The sequence below is a fragment of the Paramisgurnus dabryanus genome, chromosome 8 (genome assembly GCF_030506205.2).
Source record: "Paramisgurnus dabryanus chromosome 8, PD_genome_1.1, whole genome shotgun sequence".
Classification (NCBI taxonomy): Eukaryota; Metazoa; Chordata; class Actinopteri; order Cypriniformes; family Cobitidae; genus Paramisgurnus; species Paramisgurnus dabryanus.
The window spans coordinates 27,695,174-27,717,236 of NC_133344.1; the positions used below are offsets into that span (position 1 = coordinate 27,695,174).

At 42.0% G+C, this 22,063-nt stretch overlaps 1 protein-coding gene across 1 annotated transcript in view; it reads right to left on the bottom strand.

The window, feature by feature from the left end:
* Window positions 1-22,063, bottom strand: part of LOC135771207 (roundabout homolog 2) — an 80,135-nt gene that overhangs the window by 54,372 nt on the left and 3,700 nt on the right. The window contains exon 2 of the mRNA XM_065281350.1: window positions 8,914-9,240. Coding sequence (XP_065137422.1) covers window positions 8,914-9,240 — 327 coding nt within the window. The remainder of the gene's footprint in view (window positions 1-8,913; window positions 9,241-22,063) is intronic.

The following is a 22,063-nucleotide window of genomic DNA, read 5'->3' on the forward strand; positions in this document are numbered from 1 at the left end:
CCACTTGTTCCCTTGAGCCGTTTTCCATGAAAGTGTACAAAAACAAAGCACAGGGCTTCAATAGCGCATAAAAGCATATCTGATAAAGAGAGTGCAGATATTGCAGAAAACATCTCAACAGACTAACCAACGCTATCTTATGGCAGTTCATACGTATTTTACGAGGTGGCTAATTCGTACGACCACATTCATACATTTTTGTACAATTTGCCCCTGTGCCTTTGGGGTTAGAGGTGGGGTTTTGTTATTGTTTTTATGATAATCATTCATTTTTGCATGATTAACTTTGTACGAATTAATACAAATTAGCCAACTATAAAAAACTGTATCAATTCTCATGAGTTCAGGCTTTAATTACAGTCAGTGGACTAACCAATGCTATCTCATGGCAATTTGTACGTATTTTATTCGTACAATGTTATACGATTTGCATTTGCCCCAGTGATGCTGTGGTTAAGGTTGGGTTTTCGTTATAGTTTTTTTACGATAATCGTACGTTTTTGCGCGATTAACTTTTTTACAAATTCATACTAATGAGACTTGATACATATTTTACCAATTGTCTAATAAGTTCAGGCTGGACTAACAGTCAGTGGACTAACCGATGCTATCTCATGGCAATTCATACGTATTTTATGAGGTGGCTAATTCATATTCATTCATATGACCACATTCGTACAATGTTGTACGATTTGCATTTGCCCCTGTGATGTTGGGGTTAAGGTTGGGTTTTCGTTATAGTTTTTTTTATGATAATCGTACGTTTTTGCGCAGTTAACTTTGTACGAATTCATACTAATTAGCCAACTCATAAAATATTTACCAATTTACGTAAGTTCAGGCTGGACTTAGAGTCAGTGGACTAACCAATGCTTTCTCGTATGTATTTAATTTGTATTAATTCGTATGACCACATCCATACAATGTTGTACGATTTGCCTTTGCCCCATGACATTGGGGTTAGGGGTGGGGTTTCTTTATTGTTTTTGTTATAATCGTACGTTTTTGCATGATTAACTACATACAAATTCCTACAGTACATATTAGCCAACAATATAGACATCTACCCATCCTGTGAAGTCTATGTCTCGACTGCTAAACACCCTCTAAATCCATTCAGAAAAAACACGCCCACAAGACAAGAGCTCATCGAGGGTGACCTGTGGCCCTCCAACAGAAATATACAGTAGGGGAAATAAGTATTGAACGCGTCAACATTTTTTTAAGTACATATATTTCCAATGAGGTTATTCACATGAAATTTTCACCAGACATTAGTATTAACTCAAGAAATCAACAAATATAAAGAATTCACAACACTGGTTGTACTTCAATACGTTCCCCCACTGTATAACCCCAGTAATGTAATACACATATGCATGCACTCTCCATCCCCTGCAGTCCGCTGTGATGGTCCGTCACCACCCAAATGCGATGTAACTCGCAGGAGGCACATGCAAAATCCAGGACAAGGACAGGCTGTTCCCAAACATCCCCCAGCATGTTGCATTTTTCAGGAGATGAGTCATGTGTAATTCATGAGCTTTGGTTAAGAAAAGAGAGGGGAAAACAGTGTCAACGTTTACCTAGAGCTGGCTGGCCCGCACAAAGCCCGTAAGCGCCCTCAGCGATACCACATGCCTTGTTATGGGAAAGAATAATACACGCTTTGGCTCTGACAATGTTCGTCCCTCTTGGCTGTCTGTGCAGAAAGCTACTCTTTCCTCTCTCTTCCTCTACACTTTGGTAAAAAGCAAAATGCGTGATATTTTGTCATCTTTGAGGAGACTGACATGAGCTGAGAGCCTCATTAGCCGCAGCTGAAAGCTCGGCTGGATCACGTGACCGGCAGAAAACATTATGGTCACTCTTTAATTCCGCTTGGCTAACTTCCACCCTGAACAGACCTTGCAGAGCAAAATCATAATCATCTCTTACATATGCTGTGAAAGCCAATTACCTCAGCTGCTAAAACGATTTATTGAAATAATCAACATGAATTTGGAGAAAATATCCTCCTTATACAGTATATTGGCTGTGTCCAGAAGAATCACACCCCATGTGCCTCTTGAGATATTTTGGGCAAGTGGATTTTGAATGCATTTCTGAAGAGCTCAGATGCAAAACCCGCTAAGTGTGTCTGATATGTTTTCTTGTAAATGAATAAAGCTGCATTACTGCTTTCGGACATTTCTTATTAAAACAACACCTTTCCTTCTTCTTCTTCTTCTTCTTCTTCTTCTTCTTCATTGCATAACTCTTCTGGGGGCTCACGAGATAGTACAGTGTCCATCGAATGCACACTTTCTGGAAGTAGTGGGTCATTCGGGCACTTTTCCCCTACTGTTTTTCAAGTTGGACATATTGTACTACTCGCCTAGCCTACTGTCTTTCGCCTACTATGTAGTATGGATGTGGATGTAGGCGGTGTTGGACGCCGCAGCCACTGAGTTTGGCTACAAGGTTGTTAGACAGGACATACTGAAGATGACACACAGGACACCTGGGACGAACATGACCTTGACTTACACAGCTCAGATAAATATGGTGCATTTATCTAAATGTGATCACTGATATTTCTGTAAAGCAGTCTCGTGCTTTTGACTCATGGGAATGAATTTTTTTTTCCCAAGCTGAATCTCACACAGGTCGATCTCATTTCAAAAAGCCAGAGGTCTTTTTTTCTCCGCCCCTCCAGCAGAGATCATGAGATGATGGTAAATGACAAGCCTGTTGGGATGTACATTATTAATAGCCCACCACTGACTCACCACGCTCTCTCTCCTTACTTACACACGGCGGCTCATTTGCATCTCCCCCAATGGAGAGCCATGACAAATTTGACCGTTTGTGACTCAGATGTTGATCTTAAAAGGACAATCACTCTAACCTGAAGAATGGGTTTGGGGTTGACATGTGGCCATCTGTCGACGTGTTCGTATGCGTGAGTGGGAGAAGACTTGTGAAATGTTTCAGGCAAACTAAAGCGTGGGACGCTTTTACACGCTCAATATGTGCATACATATAATTACATGCAAAATTATGTTAGCCACTAACATGCAATTAACAGCAATGCATTGTGGGTTTATTGGGGGGGTGATCCAAGATGTTGTCATTGTTCATTTTAGTGGCACATAAATAAATCCAACCCAGAGGTGGGTCAATACCTGCTGTTCCTTATGTAGAATTCGGATAATCGGGGTTATCCGAAGACTGGGTTAACTCCACCACATGAATTATTTCTGTTACGAACAATTACTTGAAGTAATCTGAGTTGCTTTCCTATCTATGAATCAATTTTTAGTCTTTATACGCTCTTTTGAACATGAACTTAGTGAAATATGTATGCGATAAAAATGTAATTGTGCAACGACTTAAAATTTAACACATCCATGTAATACGCAAAGACCCTAAAAGAAACTTCAGATAAAAAGTGAACGAGCCATGTTCAAAAACACTGTGCATATGAGAAATCCCACAACAGCCCTTCAGTGGGTTTAGATAAGAGTGCATGTGGAAAAACGTATTACGGAAAAGCTGCCACCAAAACACCATTACTTTATAATCCTACACTGAGTAAAGAATGACAGCTGGGTCTAGAGCCTTTTAAGCAAGTTTGTTTTTTTATTTGTCCTATTTTATCTTAATCTGGGCTCAGGGTAAGAGACACTGTGCTCCCTTAGACTGACTGCCACATTTGGTCTTTGATATAGATATAGCTTTTCTCTTGCATAAAAGCTTCAACATAAAGCTGCTATTTTGAAAGAATATGTAAATGGATTCATATTCATGCCGAGAGCTAAATAACTGCTATTAAACAAATAATAACTATTACTTTTGTTATTTGTCATTTTGCCATTATGACAAGTGCCAGATTAAGCATTTGTCCTTCGGTATACATATGTTATTTGGATAATACTGTAACCCTACTGTGATTTAGCTTTGCATGGATTAATATATTACTCTATAAGCCAGATTTAACCTGTTTTATTTGCTGAGAACAACACTGGCTAAAAACAAATGTGCAGGTCTTTTGTTTGTCAAACAATACTTTAAAGGGATAGTTCACCCAAAAAGGAAAATTCTGTCAATATTTACTCACTCTCATGTTGTTACAAATCTGTATATATAACTTTGTTCTGATGAACACAAAAAACGATATTTTGAGAAATGTTTGACACCAAACCGGTCATGAGCCCCATTCACTTCCATAGTATTCATTCCTATATATATATATGGGCTGTCAAAAGATTCATCGGGATCAATCGCATTCCAAATAAAAGCTTGTTTTTGCATAATATATGTGTGTGCACTGTGTGTAATTATTTTGTATATACAAATACATACACATGCATGTATGTATTAAAGAAACATTTTACATGTATTTATTTAGATTTTGATATTTGTATACTATATATACATTAAAAAAAAACATAATTAAACTTTTTCTTAAATTTATACATGTATGTGTGTATATATATATTAAATAAAATAAATAATTAAACAATAATTAAATAATAAATAATTACACACAAACAAAAATAATATATTATGCAAACCCAAACATTTATTTAGTATTCAATATATATGGCTCTAAATTGTATTTTTCTGTGTGCTGACTGCTATGCATTTACTAACACATACTAACAGGTATTATTAATAGGTAACATTTACAGCAGCAGTTTGTATCAGATTAGGTTTAAGTGAAGCTGTCACAGAAAATGCAAAGTTCATCACTGCTTGACATCACATTTGTCAAGTCAGTATAAGCACGTACTCGAAGATGATATCCTGCTCTTGCTAATACATCCACTGGCACAAAGCTGCATCTATGATTTATTAAAAAAGGATAAATTCATTTATTCAAGCATGGGCATTGAACCCGGGTCATTCTGCATTAGGAATACTTCGCCCACATCTAAACCATCAAGACAGCACATTTATAATGTGGCATAAAGCATGCAAATAATTGAATTTGTTTGAGTTTTGAAATATTTATACTCCCTTATAACATAAATCATAGATTACTTTGTGAATTACTTAAAATCTCTACCAGATGAACATAAAAAGTAATATATTTAATATTAGCTGCAATCCATAAGTTATTGGTCAAAAATAAACAAAAATCAGCTATTGATCAATTATATAAACAATCTGTGTTCAAAATTGTCTCCTTACCCTAACACAATTCAAAATTCGGGTCGGATTTTACTAGGAAATGTCAGATGTATTTCAATAAATGTAACCAGCAATTATGTTTCAAACAGAGATAGTGATAGAAAGGTAAAAGTTACGGACAGCAGCTTTTCAGGTTAAAGGATTACTCCACTTTTAGAAGAAAATGTCCTGATAATTTACTCAGCCCTATGTCATCCAAGATGTCTTTCTTTCTTCAGTCAAAAATAGTTTTTTTTTTTTTTTTTTTTGAGAAAAACATTCCAGGATTCCAAGTTCATCACTGCTTGACATCACATTTGTCAAGTCAGTATAAGCACGTACTCGAAGATGATATCCTGCTCTTGCAAGATGTCTTTCTTTCTTCAGTCAAAAATATTTTTTTTTTTTTTTTTGAGAAAAACATTCCAGGATTTTTCTCCATATAGATGGTTTTAGCAGTAACAACATAAACAAACGGCTTTCATGAAACACATGTAACTTCCGGCAAACTCAGAATCATAGCTTTCATAGCTAATGCGTATAAAAAAAAACACTGAGCTAACGTTGCTGAGTAAAATGTTAACTACAAACCACTTGCCAAACCTCCCTTCACATAGTAGTGATCCATGATCGCCGTCTTCCCTTGTCTTAAGGAAAACAAACCACGTTTAAAAAAAACGATTAATCGAAAAATCTATTTTTTTTGCCCAGCCCTAATAATTTATTTTGGCAAAAATAACTATCGTTTCGCTTCTCGGTGGTTTCATTACAATAAATATTTACATTCAAGTCAAGGCTTCATGTGAGTAGTCACAATCACTTTTATTAAAACAGCGAATGATGAAGATAAAAATGAACCCTGTTTCAAAATATACCACTGCACAACTTGCGAGCAGGTTTGAAAAGCTTATGTCTGGCCTCAATGTACATATCTGGCAGAGCTTTTGTTAAAAAGAAGATGCTTCATTTCAAACCATACCGATATTGGCAGTATTGTCTCATCCCATATCCTGCTCAGAAAAAATACTTATATATTAAACAAAACTCGACCACCATACCCTGTACAATGAAGCAAATGTCTCAATAAGCTCTCACGCAATTTGAATATTGGTTAAAAAGTTTTAGTGATGAACCATGTTTTTTTTATTTCAGAACGAATGAATGAAACTCCATCTGTATCATTTCCTTCTGCATAAATTTCCTGTGGAAAATATTCGAGAATAATGACATGGGCAGCTGCGAACATTAAAACTCTTTTCACAGCCCCTTTATTTATTTCGAAAAGATTGAAAACGTGGGCACAGGTCAAACTACTAATGGTTATATAACACAGCTCTCCAAAAACTCTTTCTCTGCGGGACGTTCGTGACTCTAACAGAACAGTTAATCACATCACACATGCTCACCGAGAGACACAAGTGATTCATCAGGAAACAAACAAAAAAATTTGTTTTTCGAAAAAGTGTCCTGTAAGCTCAAGTATAACAGATGGGCACCGTGGCATCAGAATCACAATAATATTGCTCACTTATATCACAGACTGATCCCTTGTACCGTACGATCAAATTTCTTTTCACGTCAATCCGCTTGCTATAATCTGAGCTGCGGGATGTGCGTTTTCAATTACGTGAGATCTTTTAAGGGGAGGGGGCGGAGCATTGGAAACACTGCCTCCCATCCATGCTTTAACCTGTTGTAATCCACCCATGCCGTGGCAACTGTTCAACTCTAATTAGAACATTAATCACTTCTGAGGAGAGGATACGGCCGGCGGTGAGGTGGGTCTCTCGGTGTGTGACCTAAGTCTCATAGCCTCATCTTGCACAAGGACGAGCACTTAGCACACCAGCAATGTGCGGGAAAAGCTAATATCCAACCTGATCTGAGTCATGTAGGAGTGCTGAGTTTGGATCTTATATGCTCTTGAGGGCTGAAATTGTATTTTATTTTTGGCTGTAATTGTCCGTTATAAATCATCCTCTGTGTTGAAGGTTTACTCAGAGGACTTACTGTAAGGTTCTGTGCTGTAATTTTATACTTGGAGTCAATGGTCAGGTAGCATCATTCAGCAAAAAATCTATGAATCAGTAGTAACCTATAACAGGATTATTTTGTTGCTTTAGAAACTAGGCCACTATAACAGTAAAATAGTTTTATCCCTCGTACTATTTATAGTAGCCGTAAAAAGCAAGCATATATTAGAGATTTTAAGTATTCACATACAGGATTAGATGTACCACTGAGTGCATGATTGCAAATAATTTTCACCAGGCAGGTTTTGTTACTGTCTAGGACAGTAAGCAAAAAGTCTACAATGGCTCGAAGGAATCGCTTCTCACTTAGCATTAAAAGCCATCTATTTTAAGATCTTATTTCATTTTAACCAGAGGAAATACTTTAATCACTTCCTTCGGCAAGTTGGAAAATGTATCAGATGGACTTGACTTGGCCTTGATCCTCTAACTGCTACATTACATCAGACCTCATCTCATATCTCCAGACATCATACCAAATAGCCAAAATTATGCTTCATGCACACTGCCAGCGACTACAGTAGGTCATTAGTGACGTTCTTAAAGGGGCCAGAGAATGAAAAACCATTTTTACCTTGTCTTTGTTGAATAATGGTAGTCTACCCGCATTCACAAACAAACAAAAAGTGCTAGACATGCTAAACATCTCAGTCTCATAGAAATTCCTCTTTTAGAAATGTCAGCCAGAAAACAGCCCAATCTGAAAAACTGATGCTTATGACATCACAGGCATCTCCCTGCCCCTTCACTTTAAAATAATTGGCTACATTTTTTGAGTGGCAGCAAAGTCAGCCAATCAGTAATGAGATTGCAAGTTAAGTCAGCAGGGGGGGCCAAATAGGTGCAAAACCACTTGTTTAAAATCCCCCACCCTAATAGAGCTATCTGAGAGAGGTTTTTAGGAAGCTTCTAAGCCATTACAGACCCCCCACAAAATTTTTTGTCTTCATATCACATCACAGAACAAGGATAAATACCACGTTCAATCATTCTATGTCACCTTTAATTTTGGTTGTCTTAGTAAGAAAAATAAACAAACAAGTTACCATCCTCACAATAACAGACTTCACTGATTAACTCTCATTGGTAGTCACTCCCTGGAAAGCCATTCATCATTTGCATAAAGTTGAACTTTTCTCAGCTTTTTCGCCCAGCTGGACACACACACGTCCTTGCGCCAACGGTCACTGTCGCTCGTCTTGCCAGAAGTCAGCAAACTTCCATAGTAAAAAATAAACAAGATCGCACACAGCACCAGACCTCAAATATTAACAAGAAGAAGTTCTGAGCGATTTAAGTTTGTAAAAGTTGCATGGTTTGTAAAAGAGAAAAGAAACCATGTGGAAAATGGGAGACGTCAAATAGCTGTTTTGGGTTTTTAATGAGGAAACTTGGAGGATTCTAATTAGCTGCAATTCTTTTCCTAATCAACAAACTTGCTAATCCAGTTTCTTCTGGCAGACAAGCTGGATCTGTAGTCATTCCGGTGCCAGAGAGCTGGATTATGATTGAGCCAAAGGCCCGGAGCGCAGCCGCACAACAGGAGAACACAATCACAGCCCCGTATTATAGAAGACAAAAACCCACCGGCAGCATGCCACGAAAGAACAAGACAAACAAAACCCAAGGCCCCTTCTGAGAGGGATAGATTACTTTTATTTCAGCGGAGTTATGTTCCATCCAGATATAACAAACAAGGTGGAATTCATCAAAAAGGACTTACCGGCTACTTCCAGCGAGGCGTTTCGGCTAACAGCCTCTCCGAGGTAATTGCGGGCAACACAAGTGTAAACACCCTCATCTGGTTTGCTGCGGCGCCCGTGAACGATACGGAGGAAAAACAGGGAGCCGCTGGCCAACAGCATGCGATGGGAACGCGGGTCGTCCTTATCTGTCTCGACGTGCTCGCCGTCTTTGTACCATTCCACCACGGGTGTGGGCCGACCCTCTGCTTTGCAGTTCAGGGTGGCCGGCTCACCCTTTGACACAATCAGATCGGAGGGGTCCTCCAGGATCTTTGGCGGAAAGTCATCCAAACGTGGACGAGACCCTGTGTGGAAACAACAAGTAAAGTAAATATCAAGTAGAGGTTAATAGAATACGCAAAACGTATTGAATGTACATTGTTATCCTATATATCCAAAAACTTTGCTTTCCTAGCATAATATGCAGATAATGATAAAAATTATAATGATGGTTGAGTTCTTGAAGGGTTCTGAATAGCTAAGTTTACAATGCAACCAAATAATCCGTTTGTAATCAGATTGATGGCTCAATCGTATGTAAACACCGTAATCAATACGATTGAGGTTGATCGGATGCAAATTTTGATCGTATTAAAAGTGGTGGTGTAGTCCAAAATGTGATCCGATCAGCAGGAGAATAGTATGAATGTAAACGCGTGAATCGTAGTATTTTCTCAATCGGATGCAAAAATACATGCGCAGAAGAATTGTGCTCAAGTTTACATCTTATATATACCTCTTATTTACGTGTTACATAATTCTCATCACAGAAACATCCATAGAAATGCAATGCAACATGCATTATTAAGGTAATGGGGTCACGCGCTGTACATTCTTTAGCGCTCGTGTGTACTTTCATACATTAGACTACATAAAGGGATAAAGTAGCATCGTACGTTGTGAAAAGTGTGTTTTCATTGCCTATATCTGAAAACTTCTTACAAATTTTTTTTCTTAAACTCAGCTTTGACTTTGTACATTTATCCAGAGATAAAGCGCGAACTCTAGTAATGTAGTATTCGAGTCCGGTCTCGAGATCGATTTCTGCTTTCTCGGACTCGTCTCGGACTAGTTTCTTCAAAGACTCGGTCTTGACTCGGTCTCGGATCACAGTGGGAGGAGAAGGACTCATAATTTCAGACATCGAGTCATCGAGACCAACGCATTTTTTATGTTCACATAAAAAACCACACAGCACATAACAATAATAATAAAATGCAATGTTGACGGGCATTATTTGAAAATGACATCCCATGGTGCAATGCAAAGATACTGCCATCAGAGCCGTTTATTTATCTCTAGAAAAATAGACAGATGATGATGCATGTGATATTTTTCACTATAGTAAAAGCTTTTTTATTTTTATATTTGGGCTACTGTTTCCACAAGTTGTTTTTAATGCGGGTTAAAGATTAAATAATTTTGTTCACTAGTTATTGGCATTTGAGCTGTGAATAGTCATTGGGATGCTTTTGGGTTAGTTTTGAATGTCCTTTGGGGTGATTTTGATACGCGAATCTGGCAACCTTGGCGGTGTGTTGCGCAGACGTTTGGTTCGGATTATATAGAATGTACATCTAAACGAACATTTTAATAAGATTGCCATGTTTAGGGTGCATGTAAACTGTTTTGTCGTAACCTTACATCGGATTAAATTCAGTCGGATTTGTCGGATTGACAAAATTTTTTGCATGTAAACTTGGCCATTGTGTTAACAGCACAAAGGTTATGGGTTTGATTTTATGGGTCACACATTCGGATTGAAAATGAATAGCTTGAATGCACTGTATACTGTAAGTTGCTCTGGATAACAGCATCTGCCAAATGCATAAATTTAAAACTCCCAAAGTCACTTGCTTTATCTTACTTTGTGCTTTTTAACTGTAACTATAAAGTGCAACTCTTTCCATATAATCATATTTTCTGTCCTAAGACAAGCGTTATCTGTGTCACGACCTTTTGGACCTGATTAATGGCTTTATGATGTGAAAGCGGAAATTGAATGTGAAGTCGAACATATCAAAAAATTTTAAAGCATGCCACAGATACTGTCAATAACCTTTTTGTATATAACATGTAATAACGTTGTAATAAGAAAAACTTTACGTTTCAAATGTGTAAAAATCTCTTCACCTTTTACAATGTAATGCTTACAGACTAAACCTCTGCATTTTACCCTAGTTTAATAGTAGTGTCTGCTATAAATGTAATTTGTAAACAAACGTATGCTATAAAACATATCTGACAATATTGCATTTTCCAGACTTAATTGTGTACAGACACAATAAAGTATATTGTGTGCAAAACTAAGTAGCAGTTAGTTACACAGAACTAGTTATTTAGTCACAGTTACATTTAGCAGAAACTTTAAACCAATGCGACTAACAAAAGTGAGAATCAAGAGCAATTTGTCCTAGGGAAGCAATATTATTAGTTCTATACAAATTTGATAACTATAAATATCTAGTTAGTTAGTTGGTGATATAAATGTAATATAAGCTAAATGTGACCCTGTCTATAAAACCTAGCTATTAAGTGTTTTCTACATAAAATCATCTTACACAATGTAGAGAACATTCTGTGTAAAAAATATAACCTTAATATTTTTTAATATTGACTGAGTAAGACCACGTCAAAGATAAATATTAATTATAAATGAATGATTAAAATCAAACTTTATTGCTCCTTATCCTTAAGACTTTAGCCTGAATTTCACAGATATGGGTCACAAATAAAGATTTTATAACAGTTATACCTGCTGGGAAACATACAAACATTGTAAAACTACAGTTCCCTTTCAGTCGGTCACTACGACGTCACGTCGTGACCGACGAATTGGGAACTCGCTTAGAGAGACCAATCTGCTTCGTTTACTACAAAAACGCCAATGAACTTGGCATTGAGATATTTGCATAATGCTGGCGCCGCCCCGCCAGGTGCCTTTATAAGCAGCAGGTGCAAATAGGGAAATTAGCTCTTTCGCTTCGAAAGCCGGCTTTATCTGCTACTGAGAAGCTACTCTCTGCTCTTCTGGGAACGGTTGCTGAAGTTGATTGACAAGCAGTACTAACACAGCGGACGCTCGCAGTATTCCACGGCTCTGCATCTTTTTTGTTTTGAGTTTAGTGTGTGCGTTGCCTTCCCTGTGCGCATCATCAGCTGAGCACCTAAAGAGTGATTTCCCTAAAAGAGTGATACGTGAGAGCTCTGTGTCTTTTTAAAGGCAGCCACTCTCTCGTATATGCGGAGATCAGCGTCCTTTTCAGGATAGCTTTTCGCCCGTGCGATCTTGGATGCGAGAAGTATAAGGGTTCCAGTGACGGTCACGAGCGCTGTCTTCGTGCTCAGGCATCGAGCACTCCGGGGCTGCGTTCGTGGAGAGTTTCTGTTCTCTCTGTGAGAGCATAACCCTCTTGGATTGCGGAGATGACTGTCGTTTCTACGGGAACGCTGTCCGCGCCTTTGCAGTGCTGACGCCGCCATGGTGCGGCTGTCAAGCGCTCGCAGGGCGCCCTTCGCGTCACTACGCTGAGTAGGATGGAGGATGCGTCCTCCGCCTACCGGCCTTCTCATCCTCAACCGGTTGAGGCTCCGGTGGAGACTGCAGAGTCGTGTTCTACGATGTCTGCCGAATCCATTGGACCTCCTTCTGGTCCCGTCACTTCTGCAGCATCAGAGGGGTGTCCATTTTTCCTCCGAGGCAGAGTCGTTCCGGAGATGGCGGCCGTGCCCGCGAGCGGCGGAGACGGTAGAGTTGGAAAGGTTAACCCCTCTCCGCCCGAACCGTCCCGCCCACATGATTGGTACTTCGGAGCTGCTCGGGCCTCTCGGTCCTCTCCTCCTGTGCCTTTCTTTCCCGCGGCACGAAGAGCTGACGTGATTTGCGGCCGTCCGGCCGTTCAGCTTCACCCCTCACCTCCCTCACCAACGGAGCCGCTAAGGGCGGGGACCCCTTCAGTGGAGCGGGATGCGTTCCTGGAGGGACCACCCAACCCTTTCCTCCCGTGTTTGTAGACAGTCGTCCGGTTACGGACGCTGCCCATCAGGCATGCCGGAGAGGCGGCTTCGGCCCTGCACGCAATAACGTTGCTGCAGGCTCACCAAGGATTTACGAGGGAGCCCGCGACCTTCAGTCGTGCGATGTCCACCACAGTGGTTCAAGATCGCCACCTTTGGCTGTGTCTGGCTGACATGACGGACGCAGACGAGAACAACTTGAATGCTCCTGTCTCTCAGACCGGCCTCTTCGGCGAGCCAGGGGAGTCGGACAGCTCCGCTGCGCAGACTGAGGCGATCTCCTAGGTCATGCCCCGGCGGAAGAGAGCTGCCCTTGGTCCACCACGCCGGCTCCTCAGTCTGCCTCTCGCCGTCGGCGTCCTGCGGCGACCACCTCCGTTCCCCTCCTCGGACCCCATCTCGGCAGCGCAGGGGAACCGGTCGTCAGCAGCTCGCCCCGCCCGCTTAGCCGCTTCCCGTGAAATTCGGGAGTTTAAGTGGCCAGTGAAGGGCGACCCGGATTGGCAGAGGATCACTCTTCAGGAGATGGAGCTCCTTCCCCCGATAGAGGGTCGGGTGGAAAATCCTTGGTTTGCATATGTTCCACCGGCTGTTCGGCCGGTACCCACTTAACCACACATAAGAGTGCATTCCTCTTCCCTCTCTAGGTCTCCGGAGGATCGAGAGAGCCGTGAGCGGGTACACACCAGCTCCCCTACCTCTCCTCTATCGCCAACGGGTGACCTGAGGAGTCCGAGCTCTCCGCTGAGGAGACCGGACCACCAGCACCCTCATCGGAGTCTGCGCTCTCCGTAGAGGAGACCAGATGACCGTTACCCTCAGCGGGCTCAGGTCAGTGTCACACACACATACTGTAGATGTTTATGCTGTCACAGCAGACGCACCGGCAGTCCCACCTGTCTCGCTTCGCTGCCCCACCGCGGGTACTTCGGTAGTGTCGTTATTTCTCCTCGTACGGTGCCTGGGTGCTTGGCTTCAGTTCCCAGCCCGTTTCGTTGGGTTTTACGCACGATCCGCCTCGGTTACGAATCCGGCACACCCCAAAATTCGGGCTTTCGTTTCACTGTGGTGAAAGCGTCCGATGCACATGTACTGCGTGCTAAAGTCGATATCCTGTTGGCGAAGGATGTTCGAGCCGGTCCCTCTTACCGAGATGATGATGATGGGGTTTTTCCAGCCTTATCTCATAGTACCCAAAATACGCGGCGGGTTACGATCGATTTGATTTACGCACCGGCTCTACGAAGGTGTTCTTTTTGGATGATAACGCCGAGGCTCGTATTTCAATATTCAGATCGGTTTGCAGCCTTAGACCTGTAAGACGTGTACTTTATGTGTCCATCTCCCCTCGCTTTAGACCGTTTTTTCGCTCTGCGTCGTGGGGTGGGCATATTAATACTAAGTGCACCATTCGAGCTGTCTCTCTCTCTCTCCGTGTCTCCATAGTCACGGCATTAAAATGTCAGAGAGAGCGTTGTTCGCATTCTGCTTTTAGCTACGTCGACTTATAATAGCCCGTTCTTGGCAGACGTGCGCGAACACAGAGAGTTAATGCTTCGGCATCTCGCTCGTTTAAGTCTTCAGGTCGGCTGGGAAAGAGCAACTTTGCCCCGTGCAGAGGATCCTTTTTCTCAGTATGGAAATAAGACTCGATCGACTAATTGGCGTGTTTTACAAGAGCGCGCCAGTTCTGACTTGCCTCGCTTTAATTCGAGGGAAGTACGCGGTCCCTCTGAAACAATTTCAGAAGCTCCTGGACATATGACAGCATGCTGCGGCTGTGACGCCGCCCTAGCTGCTTCATATGAGACCGCTTCAGCGTTGGCTTACGATCGAGTCTCGAGGAGAGCGTGGCACACCGACATACACCGTGTAAACATTGCACCTGCGTGTCATTTCAATTTTTCCCCGTGGTAGACCCGGCATTTCCGATAGAAGATATGCCCCTGAGGGGTCTCCTGGCATTCTGTATATTGCAATGCCCTCAGCACGGGATGATCAGCCACGTATGACGGGCTTGCAGTCTCAGGGGTGTGCATAGCACCCCAACTGCCGCGAGCGGTGCGCTGTATATCTGGGACTTGTACGCTCCGCTATGGAGATGCGAGGGAAGGATGTATTAGCCGACACCAATAACATTGCGACTGTTGCGTTATTTACCGTTAAGGCGGTTTTGCGCTCTCGTCACCTGTCGCATCTCGCTCGTCATCTCCTCCTTTGGAGTCAGAAGCATCTGAGGTCCCTTCGTGCCATTTACATCCCGGGTACGCTCAATACAGCGGCGCTTCCCGAGCTGCGCCCCCGGCGAATGGCGACTCCACCCCCAGACGGTCCAGCTAATTTGGAAGAAGTTCGGTTGTGCGTAGATAGATCTGTTTGCGTCGCCGGACGATACCCACTGTCGCCTATTTTATTCACTAACCGAGGGCAGCCTCGGCGTGGATGCGTTGGCACACAGCTGGCCGCGGGGGATGCGTTAAGACGCATTCCTTCCAGTGAGCTTTATTGCGCAGACTCTGTGCAAGTCAGGCAGGACGAGGAGAGCCTTTTATTAGTCGCCCCGTACTGGACTCCAGGAATTGGGTTTCAGAGTTAATGCTCCTCGCGACAGCCCCTCCCTGACGATTTCCCCTGAGGAAAGACTTACTTTCTCAAGGAAGGGGCACATTATGGCACCCGCGCCCCGACCTGTGGGATTTCCATGTATGGTCGTTGAGCGCGCGCAAGGTTTAGGTGATTTATCGCAAGCGGTATCTAACACCATCGACGCGGTTCGAGCACCGTCCACGAGACGGGCTTACTCGCTTAAAGAAACCTTTCTCGTCACCCGGTGCTCTTCGCAACGCGAGGACCCCAGAGAATGCCCATTAACATTGTGCTTTTATATCTTTTACATAGGTTAGATGGTAGGCTGTCCCTCCGCCATTAAAGTTGATATCGCCGCTATTTCTGCTCATCACTCTCTTATCAACGGCAGATCAGTTGGCCAGCATGATTTAATTATTACATTTAAGAGGCGCTCGCAGGCTAAACCCCTCGCGCCCTCCCTCTTTCCTCCTGAGACCTGTCCATGGTGCTGAAGCCTTCAGGTATCCCTTTTGAGCCTTTGCAGTCTACGAGTCTGAGGTTTTTATCAATGAAAACTCTGACCCTGATAGCATTGGCCTCCATGAAGAAGAGTAGGGGATTTACATGCATTCTCTGTTGACGATTCGTGCTTTTAGTTTGGTCCTGCTGTCTCACTGAGACCCAGACCAGGCTACGTGCCCAAAGTTCCCACCACTCCCTTCAGAGATAAGGTGGTGAGCTTGCAAGCGCTGCCCCCGGAGGACGCAGACCCAACCATGGCTTTGTTGTGCCCCGTACGCGCACTGCGACTCTACGTGGATCGCACGCAAAGCCTCAGGACCTCAGACCAGCTCTTTGTTTGTTATGGTGGCCAGCAGAAAGGGAAAGCTGTCACTAAGCAGAGGATGTCTCATTGGATAGTTGATACTATCACCCTGGCTTATAATCTTCAGGGTATTCCTTGCCCCTTTAATTTGAGAGCGCACTCCACACGGAGCGTTGCCTCATCTTGGGCTTTAGCTCGTGGTTCCTCGCTAACAGACATCTGTAGAGCTGCTGGTTGGGCGACACCTAATGCGTTCACTAGATTTTACAGTGTTCGTATCGAGCCTGTATCCTCTCGTGTTCTTTCCTCACCAGGGGGAGCACGGAGAACAGTCTCGCAGGTCGGCTTGCAGCCTCCAACTGATGCTTCATAACTGTGTCAGTATGGAAGGCCTTCAGAACAAAAATGCGTAATGGTTTGAATTGTTCTTCCTCCGCTGCCTTGGCAGCCTTTGTTGCGGAGCATTGGCTGTCAGCCTTTCACTAGCTGTATCCTCGCGAACCTACGTGTCTGGCTCGGGCTCCACATTGTGTCCCACCGGGTTCCTTTGTGAGTATTTTCCGTGGGGTTAATCCTACCAGCCCACGTTTCCCTTAGCAGAGCACTGCTTTGCTTACACAGCCACGGCTGTCATTTTTACCTCAACTACGGTTGACTTTCGCCCACCATTAGCCCTTAAGACGGGTGGTGGCTTCCGCAGCGTTCCTATCCCGCTCAGGTAGGGCGCTTCCCAGTCGCTGGCACTTCTGTGGGGTTAAAGGAACATCTAGTGCCCGGCCTTCTGCCTTAAAACCTACCTCCTCCTCCTTAAGTGGAACCGGAGGGCTTTTACGCAGTCACTGGAAGAGGTCAGCCCCTAGTGGCGTTTTGATAGGGATTCCCAATTCGTCGGTCACGACGTGACGTCGTAGTGACCGACTGAAAGGGAACGTCTCGGTTACGGATGTAACCCTCGTTCCCTGAAGGAGGGAACGGAGACGTCACGTCCCGTCGCCACAGGTGCTGCCACCTGCTGTTTATCGACCGGTCACTTTCTCCCGGCTTTCTCAGCGAAAAGAAGCTAATTTCCCTATTTGCACCTGCTGCTTATAAAGGCACCTGGCGGGGCGGCGCCAGCATTATGCAAATATCTCAATGCCAAGTTCATTGGCGTTTTTGTAGTAAACGAAGCAGATTGGTCTCTCTAAGCGAGTTCCCAATTCGTCGGTCACGACGTGACGTCTCCGTTCCCTCCTTCAGGGAACGAGGGTTACATCCGTAACCGAGACGTTTCCTCCCAGCATGTATTTGTGGAAAAGTGAAATGGGGGGCGTGAGTCTTCTAATGGCCAGTGGGAGAGAGATCCGAGTATGAACATACAGTATTAAAGTCTGATGACTCAGCACTTATTAAGCTTTCAGCCCAGAGAGCCAGACAGAATCAGTGAGAAGCTGACATTAAGGCCGAGTCCGGCACGGACGCTGCTGGTGAATGAGCCTCCAAACCTCAATGGCCATTAGTGAAGATCCTGCTGAAGCCGGGGCTATAGAACTAACAGAGAAGGTTTCTGCTTTGCACTCTGGGGCTTTTAAGAGGCAAACACATACATTACAAACCACGGCAGCGCCTATATGTTGTGTTTACTTGATATTTAAAGAGTTGTAATGTGCAGATGAAATAAACAGTAAACATAAAGCCCATAAGGCTTTTATAAGAAAAGCTTAATTAATCTTAAAGCACTTCGGTGGGGGTAAAACAGCCCTTGGAGAGCGTAAGGTGTATTTTCTTGGGGGAAACGAAATCCAATGGCCTTCCTAATGAGTTTCATAAAAACTCAATCACGAACCGCTAAATAGTTCATCAGCCTCCCGCTGAACATTACACTCGATGTGTGTATGTCTCTATCGGTTTACAACAGTCAGAATTATACTTTTTCACTCCTCAAAGGCACCATCAGTTTTCAAGTTATGGCATGTTAATTGGTCCTTGTGAGATAAAGAATGGAGCGAATAAAAACCTCTGCTTTTCATTCCCATCACGGACAAAAAGAGGCAGCTATGTCGATTTAAAAGGATAATTACATGTCAGGGATTCAGGTTGTCACTGCTTACATTAAGAAATTTGTTAGAGATAAGATCACATTTATAGGTTTATATTTTAGTTAATATTAACACATCAGTTTCAGGTAATATGAACACTGTCATATCTGGGATAAAGTTGGTGCATGCGTGTGTAACTGCACTTGGGGCCCTATTTTAATGACCTAAGCGCACGGTCTAAATGGGCGTGTCCGATGCCATTTTTTGCAAATTTTTACGACGGGAAAAATGGTTTGTGCGTCGAGCGCACGGTCGAAAAGGGTTGTACATATTCTCCTAATGAGTAATGGGTGTGTTTTGGGCGTAACGGTCAATAAACCAATGAGAGTCTCAGCTCTCTCCCCTTTAAATGCCAATTGCGGTGGTGCTGTGTCTAATCCCTATTTAGATGATGGACTTTGTAAACTGAAAAACTAAGCTGAGGAAGAGGAGCACCAGTTTAAGAATAAATGTTACAAAATGTGTTGTTTTCATTTTTATTGAAATTTTAATTTTTTGAATTAAAACCTTTAAAAGCCTTTTACTTTCAGTCATAGAAGTACAAATAGCAGGCTTTGAATTGCTTTAAATGTATTGATATCTTACATAATCAATGTAATCTCAAAAAATAATTTTCAAATATGCAAGAAAAGGTTTGTACTCTAAAAATACAAACAAGAGATAAAGGATTAACAAACGTGCAGAGAGCCGAAGCGTTTCAGCACTAGAACAGCACCATGGGATTTTTTACAAAGCATTACTTAAAATGTTTCTCATCTCACCATATCCACAGGTACAGTGTCATCATGTACAATAAATCCGTAAGATAACATTTAAAAACATTTAAAAATAGATGCATTTGTTTAAAGCAAAACATTTATTTACTTAGGCTACAGGTGAAGCAGCTCCTTGCGCCTTCTAACGTCTTATAATCGGCCCTCATTTATGTCCAAGAGACTCAATAATAATCTTTTACATTCAATCCTTTAATCTTTCATATTTAAAAGTGTTTTTGTGCTGCTGCGCATTCATGTATGTGATAAGCAAACCCGCGTTGTCGTCCCGTTTATAGGCGCATATTACTAATGCGCTCTTTAAATAACAAAAACAATATTGCATCATTGACTTTAGACTTTAGGGCAGGTTTTTGTTGGTCAATGGCGTAGTCTATTTTAGTTGCCTCAAAATAGCAACGTGCCAACAATGCGCCTGAACACACCTCGTTTTCAGACCAGAACGCCCATGGGCGCAAAAGGGGGCGCAAATGCATTTGCTATTTAAACAACGTCGTGCTAAACGTGAAAATGATAATTGTGCAGGGTGGAAACTAGCAAAAGACACTTGCGTCGCGCATTGCGCTGCATTCCGCCGGGTGTAAGATAGAGCCCATGATGTTTGTTTGCATTGTTAAAGTCTCAATGAAATTGAAATTTAAAAAGTTTTTTGGAACATTGTGGTATTTTTTTTACAAATTACATCTTTAAGCTTTCTTATTTTTGATCCTTGAAATTACCTCTTTTTACTTACGGTCACGAATATGGCAGGGGGGCGGGGCCAGGGAAAAGATCGCAGCAAATAGGCACATGACCCAACTTTCACCGATCCAATCAGATTGAGGGACGAATTGAAGTCCAGCCCTACCTTTATTTTATTTCAAAAGCCGTTTCACTCGGATATACGTCACGACAAAAATAAGACAATCGCTAATTCCATTTTATTGTGACTTTAAAATGTCTGATCTGTTTTATGCAACTGCAAAACATGGCTGTTTACTTTCAGATGTTGTGATGCTTTCTTTTCACTGAAATGTGAAACATATGTTGGTTATTGCATATTGAATATCACACTATTTAGCATACCATCGCTTATCTTTTTTCAATATCGCTAACACAAACATCCTATAGACTGATAAAAGGCCATGGGCATATCTTAACCAACTAATAGAAAAGCAGTAAGCTTCTCTCTAATGCTCTTATTTACACAAAATATTTAACTCGCATGAGAAATATGTGAGGGATTTTAATTCTCACAGTATCTCTCAGTGGTAGATTCTCTCACGGGTCGGGGAAAAAATTTGTTTTTCCTGGCTTTCGGATGGACTTAGCATTTTATTGCATATAAATTTTGCACCCTCTGTGCGCCACACAGCCATCACCTTGATCAGTCTTGTGACATGCTTCTGAATACATGGAAATGTCATAGGAGATGAAACCTGTGAGAGACACATTGGGGAATAAGCTGGTGAACGAATATTCAGAATGAACATTCTGGCAGGTCCATCAGGATAAATTAATACTGTTATGAGGTTATAGCAACGACTTTTCAGGCGTGCAGAAAGTATCATACAGCTTCTGATTGTCAGCTAATGGAGAAGGTTTGTATCATACAAAATTATTCATTTAGCATCGATTTTTCGATTAATCGTTTTTTTTTAACATGGTCGATTCAGAATCGATTCTCAAAGAGCAGAATCGATTTTTTCCCATCATATTTTTTCCTGCAAACATTGAACTTAAGATTAACATTACTCAAATTACTAGTATTCTTCACTAGATGTCTCCCTCTTTTTTGCCTTGCGCGATGTTACCAAGGAGCCTGTCATTCTTTCATTCAGTGCTTAACTCTTTCCCCGCCATTGACGAGATATCTCGTCAATTAAGAAAAAACGCTTCCCCGCCAATGACGAGATTTTCCGTCTTTCCGCAATACCGCTATTATCCACCAGGTGGCGCCCTTCCGCAACAAAGTATTGCCCTATGCCAAGCTGCTGCATGTCCGTGTCTGTTTTAAAGATCGCTCTGAATCGGATCTCTATGAAAAGTCCGTCATAAAAATTGAATTATCTCTGCTTTTTGCTCAAAATATGGTGTTTTTGCAAAAACCTACCCATATTCAAAAGCTGATTGCAAAAGAACCACTAAAGGTAGGATGAAACGGTTTTTTTTGTTTGAAAGCAGAGGGTCTGTTCTTTCATTTGGTATATTGTATGTTTATATATTTAAAGAAGAACATTTTCTGGAAGGCATTAAACTTTGGTGAAAATCATGAAAAACGCTGGCGCTGGCTGGTAACTTTTTTTAAAAACGCTGGCGGTGAAAGAGTTAAAATGGTGGTTTTAGGTGCTTCATTGACGTTGATGCCACCTTCACATAAAAAGTAAGAGGTATGGAAGCATTTTAGATTTCGCAAGCAAGACGACAACGACAGTGTTGTGGCTTTCAATTTCTTTTTATTAATTACCCACTTGAATTGAAAATTGAATCGAGAATCGAAATCGAATCGATTTGATAGCTTGTGAATCGAAATTGAATCGATCTGAAACATCTGAATCAATACCCAGCCCTATCAGTATGTGTGTGTGTTTCTTAGAGATTGAACTCCTTTTGGGTTGCTATTGCACTGTGATAACAGCTGAGCTACATTAACACTAATAGTTATTATTATTATTTAAGCCAAAGACTCAGACAAATCCATTTAATTCATTAAAATGTTAAACAGAGTGATACAATGTTGTATGACACTAAAAACTAAAAATTAACACCACAAGACCATAATTACATTTTTATTTACTATGACAGACTGACCATAGCTGGTTGTATAAAGTCATGTGATTTCCTATTATGAGTGCAAGCAGGAAGATCAAGTGACCTCCTATTGATG